Raw genomic sequence first — 22,618 nt, forward strand, 5'->3', positions numbered from 1 at the left:
AACTGTCTGCAATACGAGGCTAGACGCAAACAAAAGCAAGCACCTCATCAAACAAAATCAATTATTGATGCAATATCATGAAACTGACCGAGAGTTTGATGAATGGCAGTTGTGATAATTATGATCAAAACAGTAACAAAAATGAAAGCCAATGAAACCAAGCAACAACCAAAAGCCCCAAAATTGTAAAAGGAACAAAATTTTAAATAAATAAATAAATAATAATAATAATAATAATAATAATAATGATAAAAATGGAATTTGTTGCAAAAGCCAGCAAAATCAACAGGATGTTTGACACTGGGTGAAAATGATGGCAACACATGTATCAGTATGAGTGAGTGAACTAGTCAGCCTTGATTCATTCCACTGTGCTGCTGATATCAACATGTATGTTCTCTGTCATGCACTGGGGATACGATGATGCATTCCTCTCTAACACAAACTATAACTGATCACAGAGGCAAACCTTTGTTGTCATGTCACTGCGTCCTCTCCTGTATGGGCTAATTTAAAGAATGTAAAGGATGTTTATCTACGTGTGTCGTTTATTACAATAATTGGGGTCATTAAAGTGGAGCATTTATGGGCTAAATGCAACGTCGGCCTGGCAGGCTTTTTTATGGACTACTGCTCCCTTGGTGTTTAAGTATATTGGTCTCAAGACTCTGCATCACCTTGATCCCTGTGACCCCCCCTCCCCTGCCCAAAGCAGTACTCAGTCTTCCCCACGGCACTCTGCTCTGTCTGTCAGCACTGAGCAAGGCCACCTCTCCTTACCTCTGATTTACATTTATTTCCCTCGCCAGCTTTTATTTATTGGGGCACTTCGCATTTGGCACATATCTCTTAGGGAATCATAAGCCCTTTGCTGTACCTTGGCATTCAAATGAGCTTCTCTCCCACAAAGCCTCACTGGCACAGTTGAGGCAGCACTTAATATTTTCAGGACAGAAGCCACAAAAAGTGGGATTATTTATCAAGCTGTTTTTACATGTCAAAAGCACTTTTTTTGTTTGGTGCTATTACCTGCACACTTTTTGCCAAAATGAATTGAGTAGCCCTTGTCACTCTGGCTGCCATATTTAGTTATTTTCTTTTTTCCAAGGCTTGTTTAAATGTGTCGATCAAATATATTAGCACACAGCTTCATTCGCCCTTGACCTCAAATACATCAGTAGAGAGTTCAGTCATTGCTGCCTATCCCAGGCTCTTCTAAATCAGGCTGCATTGCCACCAACCACTCACACTGAAGTTTAAAATAGCTAGCCATCATAATTGCACTGCTGCCATTACTCAAGCTTTTGAATATGAAATTAACCTGCACATGTAATTTTGTAAATGATTATGCAATTATGGTTGCTTATGAAGGAGGGTGAATACATGAATTAATAACAGTCAGTACAGTGAAAGGTTTTTTCTGTATTAATTGCAACAAATTATGTTTCCTCTCTGTCATTTTTTCATTTCCTTGCAAGTCTTAAGTGCAAATGACATTCATGTAGACATGGTCATGATCTGTGTGGGAAAATCCCCTAGCTCCATGCTGCCACCCTCCCCCTTTCACATCACCTACCATGGGACAGCAAAGGGAGTGTGAGTGGGGACTAGTGTGGGTGGGTTTAAAAAGGAAGTCATGAATTACCTGTCGGGTGGTGATTTGCCCTGCAGTCTTGAATCCCCCCTGACAGCTGCACTCTGAGACACTGTACGGGTCGGAGCTAGTCGATGAGCACTTGGAGAGTGAGTCACAGCCCACCACGAACGTGTTGTCCAAGGGGAGCTCCTGGATCACATGGTGTTTCTTTGGGGCCACTGGGGTCTCCGGTTTGATTTGAAATGTAGGCTGAGGGGACGCGGACTTGTAATGCTTGGCTAAATCTGGGCTATCGGGTTTGAAGGTGGTGGGCGTGGTGGCCCAGTTGTACTTCCCCATGGTTTGCTCCTCGAGCTCTACAGGGAGATCCAGTGTACCATTAACATGCTCATGGGTGGGGTCATCAGGCTTAGATTCATCTATGGTCACAAAGTTCAGGAGGAGGCTCTTGGGGGATCGCTTCTTCCTCTTCTTCTTCTTCTTGATCTGACGGTTCTCTTGGTTGGGTGACACCCACTCGCCACTCTGCTTGCCCTTCTGCACCACTTTGTGTCTGGGTGTCTGCCGGCAGCGCACCAAGGCAGTCACAAATATCACCAAGATGACAGTCATGGTCCCTGCTATGATGGCTATGACAACAATCACATATCCGTTGGCTTGAGGTGTTACCTCACTGTCCCCGATGTTACGGTCCAAGGGTGTCTCCATGCTTTTTCGCAGCTGCTCTTGGATAAAGGTAGCATTTGACACAGTGTCATTGACAAACAAGTGAATGAGTGCTATAGCGTGTAATGACTCAGGCTGACCTAGATCTTTGACCTTGACTACAAGCCTATGCAGCCCCTGATCAGCTGCCACTATTTTCTCCTGCAGGGTTATGTTACCCGTTGTTTTGTCGATGGCAAAGAGACCTCGAGGGGAGACCCTAGATGTGATGATGATGCTGCTGATAATACTGTACTGCAGCTCAGCATTCATACCTGTGTCATTGTCAATGGCAAACACTCTGGTGACCACTGCGCCGGGGGTGGTGGTGGTTCGCACTAGGTCATATGAGTAATTGGAGGATGGGATAACGAACACAGGGCGATTGTCATTTACGTCGACTACATTAATAGTGACCTTGGCATAGGAGGAGCTTGGGGGTTGCCCTCCGTCAACTGCCTTGACCATAAATGTGTAGGAGCTTTGCTGCTCCCTGTCAAAGGTGATATTGGGTTTGATCACACCAGTTTGAGGGTCAATGATGAAATTATCTTTCCCGCTCAAAATGGACAGGGTTATAACAGCATTATCTCCCGCATCTGCGTCCGTCACTGTAATCAAGCCCACTGTTCCATAGAGAGGCAGGTTCTCAGGCACATAGAAGTTGTACTCAGGGTGTGTGAAAGCTGGGCTGTTGTCATTAAGGTCCTGGACGATTAGCCTGACAGTGACATTGCTCTGTAGGGATGTGGAGCCATTGTCCCTCGCTATGACAGTGAATGAGTACCTCTCCTGCTTCTCTCTGTCCAGTCGTTTGCCAACAGAGAGGATTCCTGACCGTCTGTCTATGTTAAACCCATCAGGTGCGTCAGGGCCAAGAGTATAAATTATCTCAGCATTATGTCCGCTGTCTGCGTCGGTGGCACTGATTTTTATTAACTGTGTAGAGGGGTCATTGTTCTCCGGTATGGAAAGTTGGATTTCCGGCTGGGGGAAGATGGGCGCATTGTCGTTCTCATCCTTGATTTTAATTAAAACCATAGCTGAAGTGTTCAAAGGAGGTGTCCCCCTATCCGAGGCCACTATCTTAATTGCATATTCTCGGGTCGTTTCATAATCTAGGGGGGCGGCTGTCTCTAGTAAGAACTGATCATTAAAGACAGGCTTCAACCGGAAAGGAACATCATGGTCAGTGTAGCAAGCTACTTTGCCATAAAGATCTGCATCCTTGTCAGTAACGGTAATTAGGGCTATTTTGGTGTTGAGGGGTGCATTCTCAGACAGCAGAACAGTCCCATTAACCAGGTTGATAATGTAGCGAGTGTCTATGGAGGGAACATTGTCATTAACATCTGTTACATTAACAATCACTGTTGCTCTGGAGGGGGTGGAGCTGCCGTCGCTGGCCAGGACGATGAGTTTGTGAACAGGAGTTACCTCCCTGTCCAGCGGCTGCTTCACAGTGATCACTCCTGTAGAGCTGTCAATGGCAAAGTGACGTTTGGTCGAGGCAGAGATCTGGTTGCTGAAGGCAAAGTGGATCTGCGCATTGGAACCCAGGTCAGCGTCTGTGGCGTGAAGCTGAGCAACTGATGTCCCCATGGGGGCATTCTCTGGCACAGTGACCTCCAGCTCACTGTCCTTGAAGATGGGACGATTGTCATTGACATCAGAGATGGTGACTTGCAGAATGGCAGTGCTGGACTTGGGAGGGTTGCCACCATCTTCCACCTTTATCTTCATGACAAAGGTGTCCTTCTGCTCACGATCCAGGTTCTGCTGAACGATAAGCTGTGGCCACTTGTCACCTTCGGGAGTCTCGATGATGTCTAAGCCAAACTCACTGACACTCTGCAAAGACAGAACATATTTCCAGTTGGTATGAATCTGTTTAGTTCTCATAATACTTGTATGTGAACAACACAAGCATATTTATTTATTTTTATTTTTTTTACCAGAAACTTAAGATTATTGCATAAACAATGAAAAAATTATTTTTCCTCTTTCCAGAGTTTTTCTTTTGTGTTTTTCCTCATATACCAAGAGTCTCAGGATAGAGAGTTTCATAAAATGTGCAAATAGAAAAGCCCAAACTGACTAGACCAACATATTAATCTCATAAGTAAGAATATCCCATTTTCACTTAGGTAATAACAAAGAAAGGTGCAGTGATATGGGAGTAGATTCTGTGGTCCTGGTTTTTGTTCTTTGTTCTCTTTGTTCAGTCGTCTTAAAAAGCCAAACAGCTTGTCAAGATATTTCCTTAGGCTACTCAGGTTCATTTGTAGTCCTTCTTAGGATCGGGCTTTTAGGCAGTGATGAATGTCAAGAGCAAATTAAACAGCCTGGGACATTCTTAAACAAGGCAGCTGGCTCTTGGCTCTGCTCTGCTCATCTCAGTTAGGGACCCGTAAATCAAAAGCACTTTCAAACACGCTAATCATCAGCTTGTTTCGAAGTTTCAGTCATGGCTTACACACACTACACAATACATGTGCTAGAAAGATTTCAGTGAAGTGATCCTTTTATAAATGTGACTAACAGCTGATTGTTGTATATATTGCATTTTGCTTGAAGGGATTTGTTTGGCTCCTCTACCTTCCTATCTTCCTATGACAAGTTAGAATAGAGCAGGCTGCCTCGTAACGTTTCAACGTCATTATGAGAGAGAGAGGGAGACAGCTGGAAATGGAGACACGCCAATAAGCTCCCATTCATATATACTGCAAGACCAGATCACCACAGATTAAGAGGAGGAGAGAGAAAAATTCTGCCTATTAGAAGACTTTTTGCTCAAAAAGGGCTAAATCTAGGCAAAAGTAAAGCTGGAGGAAAATGAAAACAAATGCATCAGTAATCCCCATGAGAAACCAGAGGAACTGGTTCTGGCTGTTATGAGTAATTGCCTTCCACCCCCAAAAACGAGCACTAATATTTACAGTGTCAGATGCAGTATGGTATGGATCCATACACGTTTTCAAATTAGAAGAGAGAGGAAGGGAATGAAGGAAGACGGAGCGACAGAGAGCGAGAGAAGTGGCAGAAAAGGAGAGAAAGAGAGAGTAGGGGGAGGAAATAAGAAGAAGATCAAGCCCATGAATGAGCTGCATGCACATTATGAAACAAAGGAGCCCTTTGAAGCTCTTTCAGTCAGAAGCAGTTTCATGGTAAAACAAGAAAAAGCATCCTACTTAAAGAGATAAGCTTCATGCTGCACATAATGTTGGAGGAGATTACTCTGTCTAGGCACAGCTATCAAATGAGATTAAGATATATACATTCTCCCTGTTCAAGGGAGGAACATTTCAACCAAATTGTGAGCACAAGTCCTCAGTAGGTTTCAAAATCTAGACCCATCCTTGTGCCAACACGGTGTTGTAGTCGAATCAAGAAAACGTGCAGCTGCAGCATGTAAATTATTGTGTACTCTGAAAAATTGCTTGCTGAGGGAATGTTGTCAACATGTCAAGTGATTGACAGAACTACTTAAAACAGCCAACACTGCAGCAGTGATCCTTCAGACCTTATTTTGTGATCCGTCTGGCAAGCAGAAGTCATATAGGGGTAAGCAGACATGGCATATAAAAGTATGTGTGGAAATGTAGGGGAAGAAGCCTTATAGATGAACTGTGCTGAATCTTTCTGTCATAACTGAAAGGTCCAAGACAACATTCTAGGGGATCTTTGCTAAGCACTACTCCATCCGCACAGAGTTCAGTTGTTTGAATAGTTCACAGATTCAGCACAGTAGCTGAATATCTGCACACTGATATTTGGCAAAGCCTGATGTTAATAGTTGGATGTTGAGTTAGGAGGTGTCAAAGGGAATGCTGCACGATGATTTATGAGCTAGCATTTCCTCTATGCTTTTGTCTTGGTTTCACACAATTTTACAACTGACAAGACAACGCTCAGTGCATTTCAATAAGTTGAAGAGAGCTATCTTTCAGGCTGTGCATCCTCCTCCTGAATGCAGAATTAGTCTGGTGGATTGTGATAAGATCTAGGGCAGGCTAAGAAAAGGCCAAATACTAGCATGAATCACTCACTGGAGACCCTAAGGCTGAGCAAGAAGGACAAAGTTCTATAAACAGCTAAATGTGCAAATAATACCATGCCTCACTCTTTCACCACACACACTGTACAGGTACATGTCTTCTTGAACTGTGATTACTCACCATTCGCTCCCACATTACAGGGTCACAGGTACCCTCAGAGCAGGGTACTACAGTATGTGGGATGAGTACGGTACAAAATCTAATCAGAGTTTGCTAATTTAAATGAAAATGACTGAGGGACACTGACAGAAGCAGGGGTGGCTGATGATGAGGGATGGATGACTCTGAGCCCCGTTCTGTAGACAGTGCCTCAGATTATCAGTGGATGCATCTTTCAGTCAAGTTGATGACCTTATTAAAACTCAGAGGAGACTGAGATTGGGCTGTGAATATGTCAGGAGGACTCTAGTTACAGTGATGCCCATGGATGGGGCTAACTGGGGAGGGCTATTCATCACAGGTTATAGCACCGCTTTATAATGCTGATAGAAACCCACTCTCTCTATGTCTCTCTCTCTCTCATTCCTCCCTCATTTTTTCTCTCCATCCCTCATTCCCTTTTGCCCCTGGCCATGATCTCATGCATATAATTAAGACAAAAGAAGCTGGGAATTGTTTGTCTTTTTTTTGTCAACCCCTAGAAGAGGATAATGTGTCAAAATCGGATGCTAATGAAAACTGGAAATGCTTGACAGGGAGCTCTCTGCCCAGAAATCCTATTCACTGCCTATAGGCAGCAAGCAATGCATTAATCAAATTTCTCTCACTACTTGGGAATGGTGCTTGAATAAATTTTGCATCCTCAAAATGCAAAGTTAGAATCAGTTTAGGAAAAAAATTATTCAAGCTCAGACTTGGAGTACCAGCAAAAAGACCACTCTATCCACTCCAGAATTTTTAGGTATATTTCAGATAGACATGTAGCAACCAAGTTGATTGCAAAATACCAGAGGAAAACCCTCAGAAGGTGGCAAAAGGTTAAGTCCAAGAGTCCTCCAGCTGAGGCGTAGCCCAGCCAGCAGCAGAACACTGATCTACACGAAATGACTTGAACAAGACGCCCTCTTCAAATGTGTCTGAAGATGGTCACACAGATGCATCTTGGATTAATGTAGTGTGTGATGCTGCAAACTCAGACATCAGTGGAATAAGGTATTTGTGAAGAGTCAAGATCCTAAGTGAAACCACCAACAGACTCTCTTTTAGTCCTGCATGTTTCCGTGTTATTCTGTGAATATGTACCATGATCAGATCTGCTTTCATGGGAGATCCTCCTCCACCCATGCATGTGATTGCTTTCTCTGACCTTGACCATTTCTTAGGACACCTTCTCTGCAGTTCAGGTGACGTAACACACCACTGTACAACACTGATGGCAGAATTTCAGTCAAACTGTAATTGCCAGCCATTATGTGTGGTGCTGGAGTATTGTGTAGGATGAAATCACCTGTTGTCCTTCTTTAGTGTTGGAAAAGGACAAAGTTGTAGAAAAAGAAAAGGCTACCATGTTTCTTTTATTTGTTCTGTGTGTTGACAAGTCAGGGATTGCTACATGTGGAGTGGCAGACCATTGAGTGTGGCTCACTGTGCTACACAATGGTAGCAATTTCAGCACCGTGCCCCACACAACACAAGAAAACCGGGCAAACTACTATTCTGAGGGAGCTTCTGAGACAAATCTCCCAGGACCATACAAAGATAGTCCAAGGGTGGCTTAGCGGCCAAGAGCTATTCTGGGAAATGCTTGCACATTCTCGCCTCACTAAACCCTTAGCTTTCTACTGCACTTTGGAAATAAAAGATACCAAAGGTTGAAAATGTTGCAGTCTCTTATGGCTTCTCCCTGTGTTTTACTCATACAGAACCTGGAACACAAGGAAATTAATCTTGAGTACAATGAGAATATAATGACAAGAAGCAAATCAGGGACACATTGCCAAGGATGCTCTAAGAGGAATTTCCTGCAAAGGATAATACAACTACAGCCTAGGCAAGGGTTTTTGAAAGCTTTATATTGGGAAAAGGGCAAAGAAAATGATTGCAGATGATCACCATAATGAGCAGAACATTTGGCTGGTGATTTTCCAGGTATGAACAATTCAGGACATTGCACTGGAGAAGCCTTGGCAGTAAGAAGACTCTTTAAAAATGCAAATTGGTATTCAAGGCAGACACGGACAGCTACGATTCTGTTCATTCCAACCCAATGTTAACGTCAAGACGGACTTGTCATTTCTAACCTTTCTTTATTTATTTTGTTTAGGATTTCCTCCAGAGTGCTTGCATCTCCCTCTTTAATTACACTTCATTTGTAAGGGCTCATGTCATCTCCAATATTCGTCTATTCACAAAGCACAGAGTGTTGTCTAGACTATAAACGAAGACTGTATGATATTATCCTACATTTCTGGATTTAGGGCCGACTCCATTAGGCAACTGAGAATATTGCACTGCAGTTTAATAGTGCATCAATTAGATGATGAAGAAAAGCTTGTCCCAGTTCTGCATGAGGCAGCTATTAGCATAATACAGTGCATTTCTCCTCACTTGCTTTAATCTACCATGTTCAGCACATGTAACCTGTTGCTGGAAATTGGACATGCAATATATGCTGTGTCTGCACTTTCTACTGCGTGTTCTCTCACATTACTGTACATGGTGCAAACTTCTCCTTGTTCACAGAGTTCTATCATAATGAAATAAAGAATATGGAAATATTAATGGCTGGTATAAAACACTGTAGGCCTCATGACATATTCCACTTTATGAAAAAATGTAGGTCATATTTTCAAAGCATTCAAAATTAATTTCATCTATGGGTCTACGACAGCACTATGGCACGAGAGAAGAAGCTATGATGCAGAATCCAGACCATATTACATGAAAAACACTGGCAAATAAAACTAATGGAAGTCCTCACTGATTAAAAACAGTTTACTCTTCAGACCTGATGTAGATGGGTGGGATGCTGCAGGCATAGCAACGTGCCAGAGGTTCCTCAACAATATGTGCATTGACTAATATTCTGCTTGCGTTGCAGACTTCCATTGGTTTATTTATGTTTGATACAATGTAATTGATTGACAGATAGCTACAATGGTCTTTGGTTTGTCATGTATTGTTCTGTGCTTGGATTTCCACAAAGCCTATTCATTCCTAAAAGCTATTTATTCTATTAAGTCCATATAAAAAGATGAGGCTTGTTCCTGTATCACAAAGCTTCAGGCTCATATCTTTCACTATCAAGATCTTTCACTCATTCACTATTGGACTAAATTAATTTGTACAAGATGGCTTTTAGTTTAGACATAGGATTACAGACATACAGTAACAGCCTCTTATCAACTTTAGTGTCAGTAGAGTGAGTCTTTCAAAACCATAACTTCTAGTTATTTATTATTTAATGACAGCTGACAAACACAGGAATATACTGGAGTTATTATTGGCATGTACTCAGAGACTGCAGCAGGCCTGATGTTAGATTAACCACATCGTCATTCAGAAAAGAACTAAATGGACATTCAGGGATGGGCTGACAAAACTGTTTTGGGAAAATGCATTTGATGTGATTTATAAGGCTCATTTATTGAAAACTGACTGCTAATGACAAACCGCTCCACTTTGAACTACAGCTCTAGCACTGCGCCTCCAACCACACACCTTTACAGTGGTGATTGTGAATGTTGGTCCAAAAAGTTTTCTTGTACAAAAACACTGAAAACAGCAGTTTTTCCACTGAACTTACAACCTTACTGAAGGCACTGCAGGAGAGGCTCTTGGGAAATTCTGCCCTGAATAAAATTAATTGTAAAAAAAAAATCAGGATAACTGGGGCTACTCTTAAAAATAAGAACAGTACCTATGCATTTCATCTGATACAGAGATGAAACAGGAGTGATCCTCACCTTGACCAGTTCATAATGTTGGATCCCATTGATCCCTACATCAGGGTCAAATGCTGAGGGCACCGGGTATCGGGTGTTGATTGCTGTGTTCTCTGGGATGGAGATGTTTATTACAGTGGACTGGAAAAGAGGCGCGTTGTCATTCACATCCTCAATCAGGAAGCGGATCTTGACCAATCGGAAGATCTCGTCAGGCAGCACGGCCACCTCGATCTCATAGTAGCAGCGTTTCTCAGAGAAGACCCCAGAACACAGCTTCTCCCGGTCGATTCTGTGATTGGTGGTAAAGATCTCCCCCGTGTTGGCCTCCACTCTCACCAAAGGCACGTCGCCTGTCTTATACACAGGCTTGAACTGCAGCGGCGAGGATAGCCTGATGTTGGGGTCTAGGTTGAGGTCCAGGTCCTTCCGCAGGTTGCCGATGCGGACATTCTCTGGCTGCTCCTCCTTCACCGTATAGTCCCTCTCCTGGGCCCAGCATAGCAAGACCACACAGGTGAGCAAGACCACCAGCACATGAGCCTGACTCACTAAGTCCATACTCAAGGGTGGATGGGAGCTTCACTTTTATAGCAGCAATTCTGTCACAAGAGAGAGGAGAGACAGAGAGGGAAAAGAAAAAAAAGACAGGACACACAATGTCAGTGCACAGAAGTACATGGCATTCAAGTCTCGCTGTAATTAGTACTACTTTCCCTCACGGAGAGTTTTCAACTTGACCTATTCATCCTAACTAGTTATGAGCCCACATCATTCCCATGTCTTTGAGAGCAAATTAACGTCAGTTTTACACAATTAACCTTTAGTGACATCCACTGAGCAAGCAGACACGAAAAGGTTAGTAGATCACGTATTCCATCAATCCATTTCATCGCTGTAATGAACCATTTCATATTTTTACTGAGAAGTATGAAAGCAGTTGAGTTCACCATTACGACAAAATAATTTGCTTTGAAAGCTTGTTCACAAACTACGGTGCATGGGGGAAAAAATAAAATGGGACGGAGAGAAAAACTGATCTCATTTCTGAGTCAGTGTGAGTCAATATGGTGTGGTGGTGTCTTTATAAACCGCACCTCACATCCACACTTCAGCTGATTTGGAGGCAGAATAACTGAGCCCTGAGCATTGGCGCTTCCATGCATGAGCACACACAGGCAGACACACACTCGCAGTTGTACCGCTTGACAGCAACTATTAATGGAGAGCCTCATTTGCTCCAAATGTAAACAATTGAGCTCTCAAATATTTCATGAACGCCCATGTGTGTGTAAACATACGCAGTGTGATAAGAGCACTGTTTAGAGTAACTGCGCTGGAAGGAGACAACAATGTGAAATTATTTATTGTGAAAACCACCATCACTCAAATGAGTGAAATTTAATCATAACTTCATTACATCCTGACGAATGTGTTTTCTCCAACATCAAATTTAAACAGCACCCTGTTCTCTACTGAACAATGCCTATGGTAACAGAAAATTCAGTGCAGATGGGTTTACCATCACTGAACATTATTCATTAATAAGTTGTGTTGTGTGCCAATTCATTTGATGCTGTTGTTCTACAAAGTCTTTAACTGTATTATATGTGCTGAAGCTTGCCAAAGGGCAAGAACCCCAATTGCCAAAACCCAAGTAGGTCATTGGGAGATGATGAAGGAGTCATACTCTGCAATGCCAGTATATGAACATGAAATACTGACTGCTTTCCAACAGCTGATTAGTAGGTTACTTAGTCAGTTATTAGGGGAGTTAGTTCATGTGGTCTGCTAGCTGACTTATTTATTCTTTCTTGGATATCTTTAACAACATTTCCAACCTGATCACATCTCTATAAAGGCTTGTCCATACAGGCTTATTGTTCTCTTGACATTACAGTGCAGGTAAAGCAGTGTAATTATCAAAGTATATCTGTGTGCTGAGTGTGGCTTGATGTGTTAGGGTACAGCCACCAATGCACAGCTATGTTTACTTCTCATAATAATACTGGCTCCCCCATGTGTGTACCGATGCAATATATTTAACAACTAATATAATTTCATTGCTCATATCCTACTGTGAGTTTAGGTTCCCCAACCCCCTGAGTGTTTATTAACCTCATATGATTTTCCTCGAGATATTGGTTTGTATTCATAAGGCAGCTGCCTCCATATCAAACGTCCATTTCCTTCAAAAGCATGACAATAGTGTGTGACAGGCATCACACAAACAACGCACAGCTGGTGCTGAAAATACATACATACCTGCAGTAACAAGGGACCACAAATAGCTCTTTGGGAACCATAATATTTCCCAGTTTATGAAATTTCCATCCATTTGCATGAGTCAAACAATATCCTGTGGAAGGTATGACTACCTAAACTGCACTACAGGGGTCCCCTAAATTGGCAAGGCAACAGCGTTCATAGCCACTGAAGCTCTCGGCCTACTGACAAAGAGGAATTGATTAAAAATAAGAATTTAATTAAGCTGGTTTTGAATCAGCAACAATTGCAAAGCATCCATGCAGCATGTACAGACGGACTTTTTTTTAACCACACATTTCATAAAGCAGTCACATGAGACTCATTAAAGACAGTTAGACAGAAAAAAACCCCCAAAAAACACAGCTGACACTGATCAGTGTGAGGGCTTTTCATCCTACACAAATACCACAGACAGTGTTGCACAGTCATGTCAAAATATTGATGAGATATATCCCATTAGTAACTGTGACACACTTTACTTTGAAGTGTGCATCTTTCTGAGAATTGCTTTACTGTGATGATCGCCAGGCAGTCCAAGGCTGAGCTCACACAACGCATAATGAAGTTTAAATTACATCCTTAAATGGGATGTGATTCGCTGAAGTAAGAAACAGAAAAGATCAAAGCGTGATCTACATTTTCTCTCTTGTAAGTGACAATAATGTTTTGCAGGATGAAGGGGTGGAATGTGATTTTGACTCAAAGTACATATGTAGTAAGTGAAAGGACGAGTTAGCAATGCTAATGTGATGTTAGGAAGCTACATTTTACTAGTATAGGAGATTTACACATGTACACTAGATTAGATAGATATATGGAGGTGTTTCTCTACTTATGTGAAGCTTAAATGCTAAAATGTTAGATGTTTTCATAGGGATGAGGCACATGCTGACCTTCAACATATTACGGCCAAACTTGTTAACTTAATGTGTGCTCTCTTCTCTTTACTGTGATTTTTCCAACATTTGCAGGGATTTTCACTTGTCAAAACTCTTTATAGACCTGTCCATGAGGGATGAGCTAGGTGAGAGAAGGAATTGTGCTGGAGGGGAAAAAAGTAACAGGGAGGGAGAAAGAAATCCTAGGTGTCAGTCAGAGTGTCTCCTTTGCTTACATTTCACTAGTCTCCTGAAATGCTATTTTGAGCCCCAGACAGCAGGTTGAATCCAGTAGGCAAACTCAAGCCTCCCTCTTGGGAGACACAGAGTGAAGAGGAGCAGGCTGGCCCTGGATCACTTTACACAACAGTGTGATGGACAGGCCTTCCTGATGTTTGCATCCGCTTAAGGGTAGCAGTGAGAGGGGGAGACATACAGCGACTGTCACCCCCTACTTTCACCCCTAAATATACCCTCCACTGGAAACTTTGAGTGTAGTTAGTCTCCGGCTGGGACCCAGGACATTTGGAGTCCTTTAGCTGTCAAAGCCAGGGTTTCACCACTGTTGTATCTATCAAGACTGCCTGTGGATCGAAAGAGATTTTCAAAAGAGGGCATCGGCAGATGTAATACTTTTGATTGTCTTGGGCTTTCTCTCTTTTAACAGCTCTAAGGATCGCTGACAGGCTGACAGACCAGGTTTCTGTCAAGATCAGTCAGATCTTTTTCAGTCCACACAGCCGGAACAATTTTCCTTACAAGGTGGTGAAATAAAAGTTATTTTCTCTTGGGAAATTCAACAATGATTTTATTACCTGAGACGTGCTGCAAAGTGAGAAAGAGCAAGAAAATGATGCTTGACATAAATGGCCACATTGACAATGTTAATAATAGATATAATATACTGCCAGAAAATGCATATTAAAGTTCAAATGTGACTGTCACCGAACACAATACTATCTTTTATCAGTGAAAAAGGAAACATGATATATCAGTCTTCTGACATATCATTTGTTGCACGATGTTTGCATAAAGTCTGGCAGTACTGTTGGCTGAATAACCCAGTGGCTATTCAGCGTTTTCATTCTTTGATAGGCTAGGATTAAAAACAGTTGAACTTGGGCAATAAAATGGTCACTGGGTAATATTTTTTTTACCCTCCTGTATTAGCAAAATGACAAACTAATTTAAAACGTTGAAATTGTGGACCTCAAGAGGGCAGTCCATGCATGCAGATGGTATCCTAAAGCAAAATATATGTGATCATTTTGACGTAGCTTTATGTCACCTTGAATGTTAACGATGACTTTAAAATACATCAGTTTTAATGAAAATGAATTTAGTCAATGAAAGTAAATGAATTGTCAGAGAATCTGTGCAATTAATTCAAACAAGTCAGAAAAAAGGAAAACTGTCAGTGTCTGTGACCATAAATTTTAAGAATAACTGCTGAACTAGAAATTTATTTTTGAATAATACAAAAAAAAAAAAAAAAAAAAATTCATATATGTCAAAGTGGCCATAGAATAAGTGAAAATTGTGCTGTTGACACCATATTCAATATATCATTTATGGGAAGTGAAAAGGACAATTCAGATACAATATGCTGACCATCATAAAGCTGTTCAGTAGAGGATCTAAAAGCTAACATGGATCTTAAATGATGGACAAACTCTTAACTCCTTTTATTTAAATGTTTTGTGACTTTGGCTGCAGAAATCTGAAAAGAGTTTGAATTTTTTCCAGTGGCGCAAACACACTCAGATGAAAACTAAAAAGCAAAGCAAAGAGACATAATCTCTGACACCTGGAAGGCACCTCTGACTCTACAGGTTAGTTGCACCATGAACTCTTCAGCACACACACACAGTTCTGACTCCTGGACTCTTCCCTCTGCAGACTATATTTACTTTACTTTATCAGAGGCATGAAAATAATAGGACATAATAACACCTACAGTATGTAAGAGTAACACAGACTATGATCAACTGCTTTGTACCTGCGGGTGAATCTGAAACGTGGATGTGCATGAGCAAATGGTTTTCTTGCTATTTTCAAATCTAACAAATACAATACTCAGACTGCTGCCATTTGCTGACTGAATCTCTTCATATAAATGCCTCAGGCTACGGACAAAATGTGCTGCTCACCTCGGGAAGGTTCACATTACCATTTGATTTAATTCTGAGTGGAATAGGCCTTCCGGGAGTCTTTAAAAAAACGGGCCCAATGATAATCTGTAGCATATTGAGCAGGTAAAACATATTAGGAGCCAACACAACCAACTGTGGCGGCTATCATCTTCTGACTATTTCAGCTGTTATTCCTCACAGGAAACACATAGATATGTCTTTTTTTTCTCCTGGAGTCTGAGCGGGAACAGGCTGATGCCCCTGAGGTCGTGCTCAGTGACAGCTGTACCGCTGGACCAGGAGCGCGTCGTTGCCGCGCACCCAGGCACCGAGATTAGCGGCCAAGCTGCCGAGAGAGCTGCACCGAAAAGTCCCTGCAGTTGGACGCTGTTGGAGAGAAGGCCTATCTACCCGGCGATCGGTGCTGAGCAGGAATAATGATGCCCGAAGTCGTGACCAAGCGCGGTTCCCAATGTAATGCTTAGATTCTCCACGACGCACCGTGTCCGTGGATCATTTCTATTTACATCAGGTTGTTACATCTTTGGAACAGCTCAGCCCCCCCAGGGAACATCGAAATGACCCACTATCGCAACACACAAATTTATCCAACTACCCTGTAGACCATCACTAAATGTCTCCCAGCCTAGGCTGCTCTCTGTGAGGCTTCATACAGCGCAGGTCCTCGCCGGCACCGGGATATCAAGTTGATTTTATTCGAACCACATAAATGAGGCTGCTGGGCGCTCTCCAGCGTCTCTGACTGCACTCAGGAGACAGAGCAGTCATGTGAATACAAATGCTCAGAGGGCACTAAAGTAAAGCACATTTTGATCTCAGCAGTAAAGTCACGATTAAGAGCAAATCTTACCTTTTCCGTTTGGATAGGATGAAAAATCAACCGCGAGTACCGTCGCGTAGAGACATCACAGATTTAGAGAAAAGAAGTGCCATGAATGAAACTGAAGTAGGGGTAAGGGGGGGGGGGCAGGATCCTCATCAGAAGCAACAAAATGCAGTGCAAGCAGAGAAAAAAATGTTATCCACTACAAAAACTTATCCATGCGCTACAAAATTGTGGTCCTCATGTGCAAGAGCCAAAAAATTCATGGACAGCGATCAACTTCGAGGAGGAGACGCTGTAATTCCTCCTCCGATGTCTTGGCTTCGCAATCCCACGGGCGGAGATACGCATTGATCCCAGCTTGTTTTTCATAAACTTTGTGTCCCTAGCCTACGTTTGCCTTGAAATTCCTACTTTATTTTGCCTGCTGAAAACCGCCGGCACCGAACTTACAAGTGTGCGTTAAACGCTTCTTGACCAGCGCGTAAAACTTCAATCCAAGAGCGCAAAAAAGGATTTGTGATGAAAACCTGACAGCTTACACCTAATTCATTTTAAAACCACTTGTTTAGACTGATTCAAGGTTGTTCACGCTCCCCCCGCCCCCGAAAAAAACTCTTAATGGAGGGATGCAGAAAGCGCATCGCCCCCCCAGTGGATTTGGATCAAAGTGTGCCTCAGTGCAGCATCACTTACAGGAGCCGGGAAAGGCGGTTCACCGTATCTGTCTCCTAAGCTGTAGATGTCTCAGTAGTATTGTATGAACTCAGTTCCTCAATGCTGCCCACCTCTCTCCCTCTCGCTCTCCCTCCGACTGACGTCATGGCGGAAGGAGGAGCCAAGCGCAGAGTTAAGAGCCCGGTCCTCTTAAAGCCGCACTGCGTTGGAGAGATGCTCGCGTCGAGATGTAGGTGGACGGCGGGATATGTGTGGACCACAGATGCTGTTTTGCAGTAGCCACACTGCTCCAGAAAACCGCCTGAAAGCAAGAGGGGGGCACTGTTCACTGTTATACCAAGCCTTGTGTTTCTGCTCTTCATTTTCAACCGAGGTCTACTGTATCATGGGCTCTGAATAATGACGAGGTTCAAATTCTTTTCAGACATTCCCGAGAGTGTCAACAGGCCATGGCAGAGCTCTTCTCAGGGACGAGGAGAGAAATTAGCCTGATAATGGCTTTGTTCACCGTTTCCATAGGTGCCATGTATAAAATGGTGTCAAATAATTCCTGTGCTGCCAGTCAATCACAGTCCAGCTTATTATGAACATGTTGAACACTTGAAATGCAAGAAATGATAAAATGGCCACCGGGGGAATTGAGAACAGTTTGTATCTGTACCATCAGTCTTACTGAAGTGAAACAACAATTCTGTTTGCAGTTGGAGGCTCAATGTCAAACAGGCATCCTGCAACATATTGATTGGTTCAAAAATCCCTGATCACAAATCATCAAGTTCTCCCTTTCCTGCTCCCACATACCCTGAAGTAGATTCTAACAGGTGCTTTTATGGGGGTCATAAAGGGTTATAGTGACACTAAGGTTAAATCACCACCCCTGCCATGTTACAGCTAATTACCCTTGTCCCTCTGCAATCACATCATACAACAAATGGCTGCAACTGCATTTTAACAAGTTTAGCCCCTGGCAAGGTTTCGCAAACAATATCTTCACCCGTTCACCATCTCAGTCCACATTATTTAATGTCACACTGCTCATCCCTGCAGATAAAGGGCCAGGGATGTGATCAGATGATTGTTTCTGTTTAAACCAAATCATACTTTAGTCTAAAGGGAAGTTTGAGAAAATTGTCGGGACATCTTGAGGTCAACTAGGAAATGAAAATGCAGCACACTACAGCATTTGTTTCCTTGATTTTACTGTGAGACTTTGAGGATTCTTTAAGGATTTAACTGACAGCCAAAAAGCAATATTATTTGTCAGAAGGCATAGGATTCCTTCTGCATGATGCACATTTTGATATTTTCAAAATTAACTGTCAGAGGAAACTTTTGACATTTCTAACTAATTGGAAGAAATCTAATACCTGCAATGTGACAAATTTTAAAGGATGCATCAATAGAAATATCGCTATTTATCTGTGTAAAACCTGACACTGGTGGGGATTAATACTTTGCCCTTGATTGATTATTCATTGCAAAAAAAAAAATCCTTAGTTATAATGTTGCAGCAGCTTCACCAGAGCAGAGGATGAGCTTAAAAGTCCACTCTGATTTTTGTTCAACTGAAAAGCACCAACGCAAATTTCCCCCAGCTCGCTGTATTTGTGAAAGTCAGCACAGTTCAGCACTGAGTTTCAAAACAGTTAGTTGGGAAACTGAAGGATGTGACTGAGCTGTCACATCTCAACTGTATCTCATGCTCAAACCATCTAAATCAGGGAATGCACAATTATCCCTTTTCCCTTTACAGGACCTTTTAAAACATCCAATTGGATAATGAGCATTATGAAATGCTAACTTTTTTTTTTTACATAACTTTTGACTGGGTATTTTGTCTGAACTGTCAAATACAACTGTTTCCAACACTGTTAAAACAAAACTGTGCCCTACTAAAGGAATCAGATGCACATACATAGAAAAGCAAAGCTTACTTTTGTTTTTTTTTAAAGATATGATCAAATAGACCTTTTCCTCAACATTGCCTTTAATCATCCTTGCTGTTGGCCTCCCACTGAATCCATGACTTGTTATTCACACATTTAAAGAAATAATTGGTAGGAAGAGCACACTCACTAATATGCCTTATCAGTCAGGCACAGCTGGGCAAGGGGATGGGTGAAGGAAGGGGTTTCAGAGCTAAATTGCAAGGTCGCCATGTATTAACACTCTGAGGTTTTGAGAAAGGATAGATTCTTTACCTACTATTCTCAGTTCTATGCAGTTCTGTGGTTTCTATATTATCCTTTCAGCTTAAACAGCACAACTTGTCCAAAGAGACCACAGTGCAGTAGCTGCTGCACCATCGTCTCAGTTCAATGTTGCCATGGATTTTTTGTCCTCTTTTACATTTGAGCCTAAATCGTTTATACTGGATCTTTACAGCAGTAAAAAAAAAAAAAAAAAAAAGAGGGACAAAGTTCTCTACTGCAAGTCACTCCCACAGAGAGCTGTGCAAATATGTCCAACGCATATTTTGTACAAATACAGCAGACATCTCTGAAGAGTCAGAGACATCCTGACAAAACATTTTTTCTCATCCATACAGGCTGGGTTTGTATCCATGGCAACTTTCAAGAACCACTGAGATTTACCACAATGAGTTGAAACTATCTCTATTGCCTCATTTCTTTCTGTTTCTTTCTCTCCCACTTTCTCAAGGATCTCTGGAGAAAGAAAAAGATTTCAGAAAGATGGAGTGGACGGAGTGAGGACAATTCAATATTTGCTTTTACCTTTTTCACAACAGAGGTTGAATTTCATACAAACGGTGTAGAAACCTGAGGCAGACACAAAGACACCCTGAGTGAAATAATATTTGAACTTTTCTGTACTGTATGAGTATGCAGCATGCGTGACTATAGTTTCTTCCACAGCAGTAGATAGCAAAGAAGAAAAAGCCTTTAGGCAAGCAGATTAGAGTCTGTCATGTCTGGGGCAAAATGGCTTAAAACACAGAGACACATCACAAGGCATCAGAGGGTCTTTAATATCAGACTATTGCTTTGAGAATCCTGAAGATGATCAAATATGTACAGTATGTGAGGTCTCCACATTAGAAGAGGAGACATTTACTTGTGTTGTTTTAGCTTTTGACACCTTGTGCTTTTTGGTACCTGGACCAACACAATGCTAAAAGGCAACACTGTGAAAAATATGATTTGAATAAATCGGAAATCTGAAATATCATTTATCTACTTTGTATTCATGCATATTTTGCAAAAGTAGTTGTGGATTGCACATCACATCCTAGTGGTGATTTGATTTATGAAGAAACCCAAATTTATTAAATGGGATTTCTTCAGGCTTTGACTGTTGACAGTGCTATTACACAACTTTTTGTAGACACTGCAGTGCAGAGGTTTTGGTAATTAAGCACTGAAAAAGACACCTACAGTAACTGATTGTGTCCATAGGCACTAAAAACCCTGGACATCATGTGATTCCTGACCCAGACTTCTAAAAAAATAAATAATAAAAAATAGAATAAAATTAAAAACATAAATTTTCTTTTTTTGCTGAGAGGGTTGCTGTCAATGATATCGTGTCAGATAAGGTTGAGTGATGGCTGAAGCAGGATGAGGCAAAATCCATCAAAAAACCACAGAACTCTGGAGACCAATGAAGGCTCTAACACTGACTGACAAGCATTTGCAACACACCAATTAGACAGACAGGAAGTTCTGTGAATCACCATTATTATCAATTGACATGTCCTCACCTGTCATGTTGCAGTGGCAAATTCAAATGTGTGTGAGACAGAGAGAGAGGTGCAGGTGATTGATATACAAGGGCTGATCCTGCCCTATAGAAAACTACTAATTGTATCCACAAGCATTTTGGAGAACGGGTTGACTTCTCTGTGGTTCTGCCATGTCACATTTTGTCCTTGACAGGTGCTAGACTGCTAATTGCTTTTGGCAAAGTAACAAGTAAGGCTACTCTTGTTAGAACGTAGCTGTGTATTGTTTGAAAGAATAGCCTTTATACTTTCCATTTTGGAGTTAATTGCAAAACATGGTTATAACAGAATTTAGCCAAAAAGAATAAGTGTTAAAATGACCATCCTGGTTATTTTTCCTAATAAGGCCAGGACTTCGAATGTGAAATTAGTCATTTCAATTAATAATTTATGACACATATTTACAGTAAACTGACATAACAGGGTCTGTGTGCTGAGACTCACTCCATGTCTTGTTTCAAACAGTGCAAACTGAAAGTGATTATTGTATGAAGAATCATCGGTGGGAAACTATCGGTTAATGACAACATACACTGGCAAGAGTTTGTGAGTAAATTAATAATAAAAGAGTAGTGGTGTGTTGCTGTTCTGCTCTGTTTCATGTACATCACACATCTGCCTTCTGTAACCGCACAGTGCGATATCAATTTGTAGCACAAAAGAAGAACAAATGTTTCACCTACTCACTTTTATCTGTCACTTTTTTTGCTGAAAATAAACACAAATACAACAAATGCTCAAAAATACATGCAGAACATCAACAGACACCAACATGACAGTGTTTCCTTTTTAAGATGGATACCTAAACCAACTCAATTCTGCCTTCTTGGACAGCTCTCTCTTTCTCAAGAAGTAACTGACTGTTAAAACAGCCTTTGTGAGTTGTTTGATGAAGGCGATTGTACATGCTGTGGTGATGTTTCCTTCCATCTGTCTGCTGTGAAACACAGCCCGGGGCAACTCTGTGAGATGAGAATGGCTTGTTTGGCTGTATACTGTACATTCAGTTGAATAAAGTCACACCCGGTATTCATGTGCAGTTGCACTTTCATTCATTTGTACAATAGTTTCAAATAAATAAAAAAAACAACATAGAAATTCTTTAATCAAATTCCTCTTTTGCAGAGGGAGCTATGTGTCCTTAAGAGGGAAAATGAACATGATGAAGTTTTAACCTCTTTAATATTGCAGAGCCCTGATAAATAAAGATATGCAACACTTGTTTAACAGAGTGCCTCAAATCACAAAGGGTTTGACAATGTGTTTTCCTTTGCATGGTGAAGGTCACTGAATTGATTTCAAATAAAATTTTATGTGGTGAAGATTTCAATCTTAATGACGAGCCTTTGTGAGGTCAGGAACTAGACTGGTCCTTGTGGCAACAAAAGCAAGTGGAAAATAAATCGCATGGAAGTGAGTTAAGGGTGGGAGGAGGAATTTTAAATCATTCAGTGTCTTTGAATTGGCAGCCTTTATTTTCCTCCATTTTAAAATGTTCACTGTTTCGCTTTCACACAGGAACGGAGAATCTGAACAATGTAACAAGAACACAAGGTAAGATCAATGCTCACACAGATTTCTCCTTCATCCACTATTTTTTGGGGTGTGACAGGAGATAAAAAGAATAGTGCTTCCATAATCACCAAGGAGTCATTATTTGGCACTGTTCCTCCCCAGATGGTCAAATGCTTGATGTTCTTGTCACGTTGTGTTGCATTTTCCCTGCCTTGAATGGGCTGTGTACACAACCATTGTTTGATGAGTAAAATTGAAGGCAAGCCTTGTAAACTGTGGATGCCCCCTTTGCCAAAGACATAGCACTGAAAAGACAA

The 22,618-nt window shown here is 41.6% G+C and overlaps 1 protein-coding gene across 2 annotated transcripts in view; it reads right to left on the bottom strand.

Annotated features, from left to right (window-relative positions):
* The window catches only part of pcdh11 (protocadherin 11), a 140,232-nt gene that overhangs the window by 104,251 nt on the left and 13,363 nt on the right, over window positions 1-22,618 (bottom strand). The window contains exons 1-3 of one of the 2 annotated variants that reach the window (XM_071457590.1): window positions 16,394-17,418; window positions 10,266-10,846; window positions 1,646-4,153 (exon numbers count right to left, since the gene is read on the bottom strand). In XM_071457590.1, the coding sequence (XP_071313691.1) occupies window positions 1,646-4,153; window positions 10,266-10,805 (3,048 nt within the window). In that variant the 5' untranslated portion in view covers window positions 10,806-10,846; window positions 16,394-17,418. Of the gene's footprint in view, window positions 1-1,645; window positions 4,154-10,265; window positions 10,847-16,393; window positions 17,419-22,618 lie in introns of those variants that run through there. The other variant, XM_071457591.1, reaches the window with a different exon arrangement.

The sequence above is a fragment of the Trachinotus anak genome, unplaced genomic scaffold (genome assembly GCF_046630095.1).
Source record: "Trachinotus anak isolate AG129_WGS33_773 ecotype Australia unplaced genomic scaffold, CSIRO_AGI_Tana_v1 ptg000021l, whole genome shotgun sequence".
NCBI lineage: Eukaryota > Metazoa > Chordata > Actinopteri > Carangiformes > Carangidae > Trachinotus > Trachinotus anak.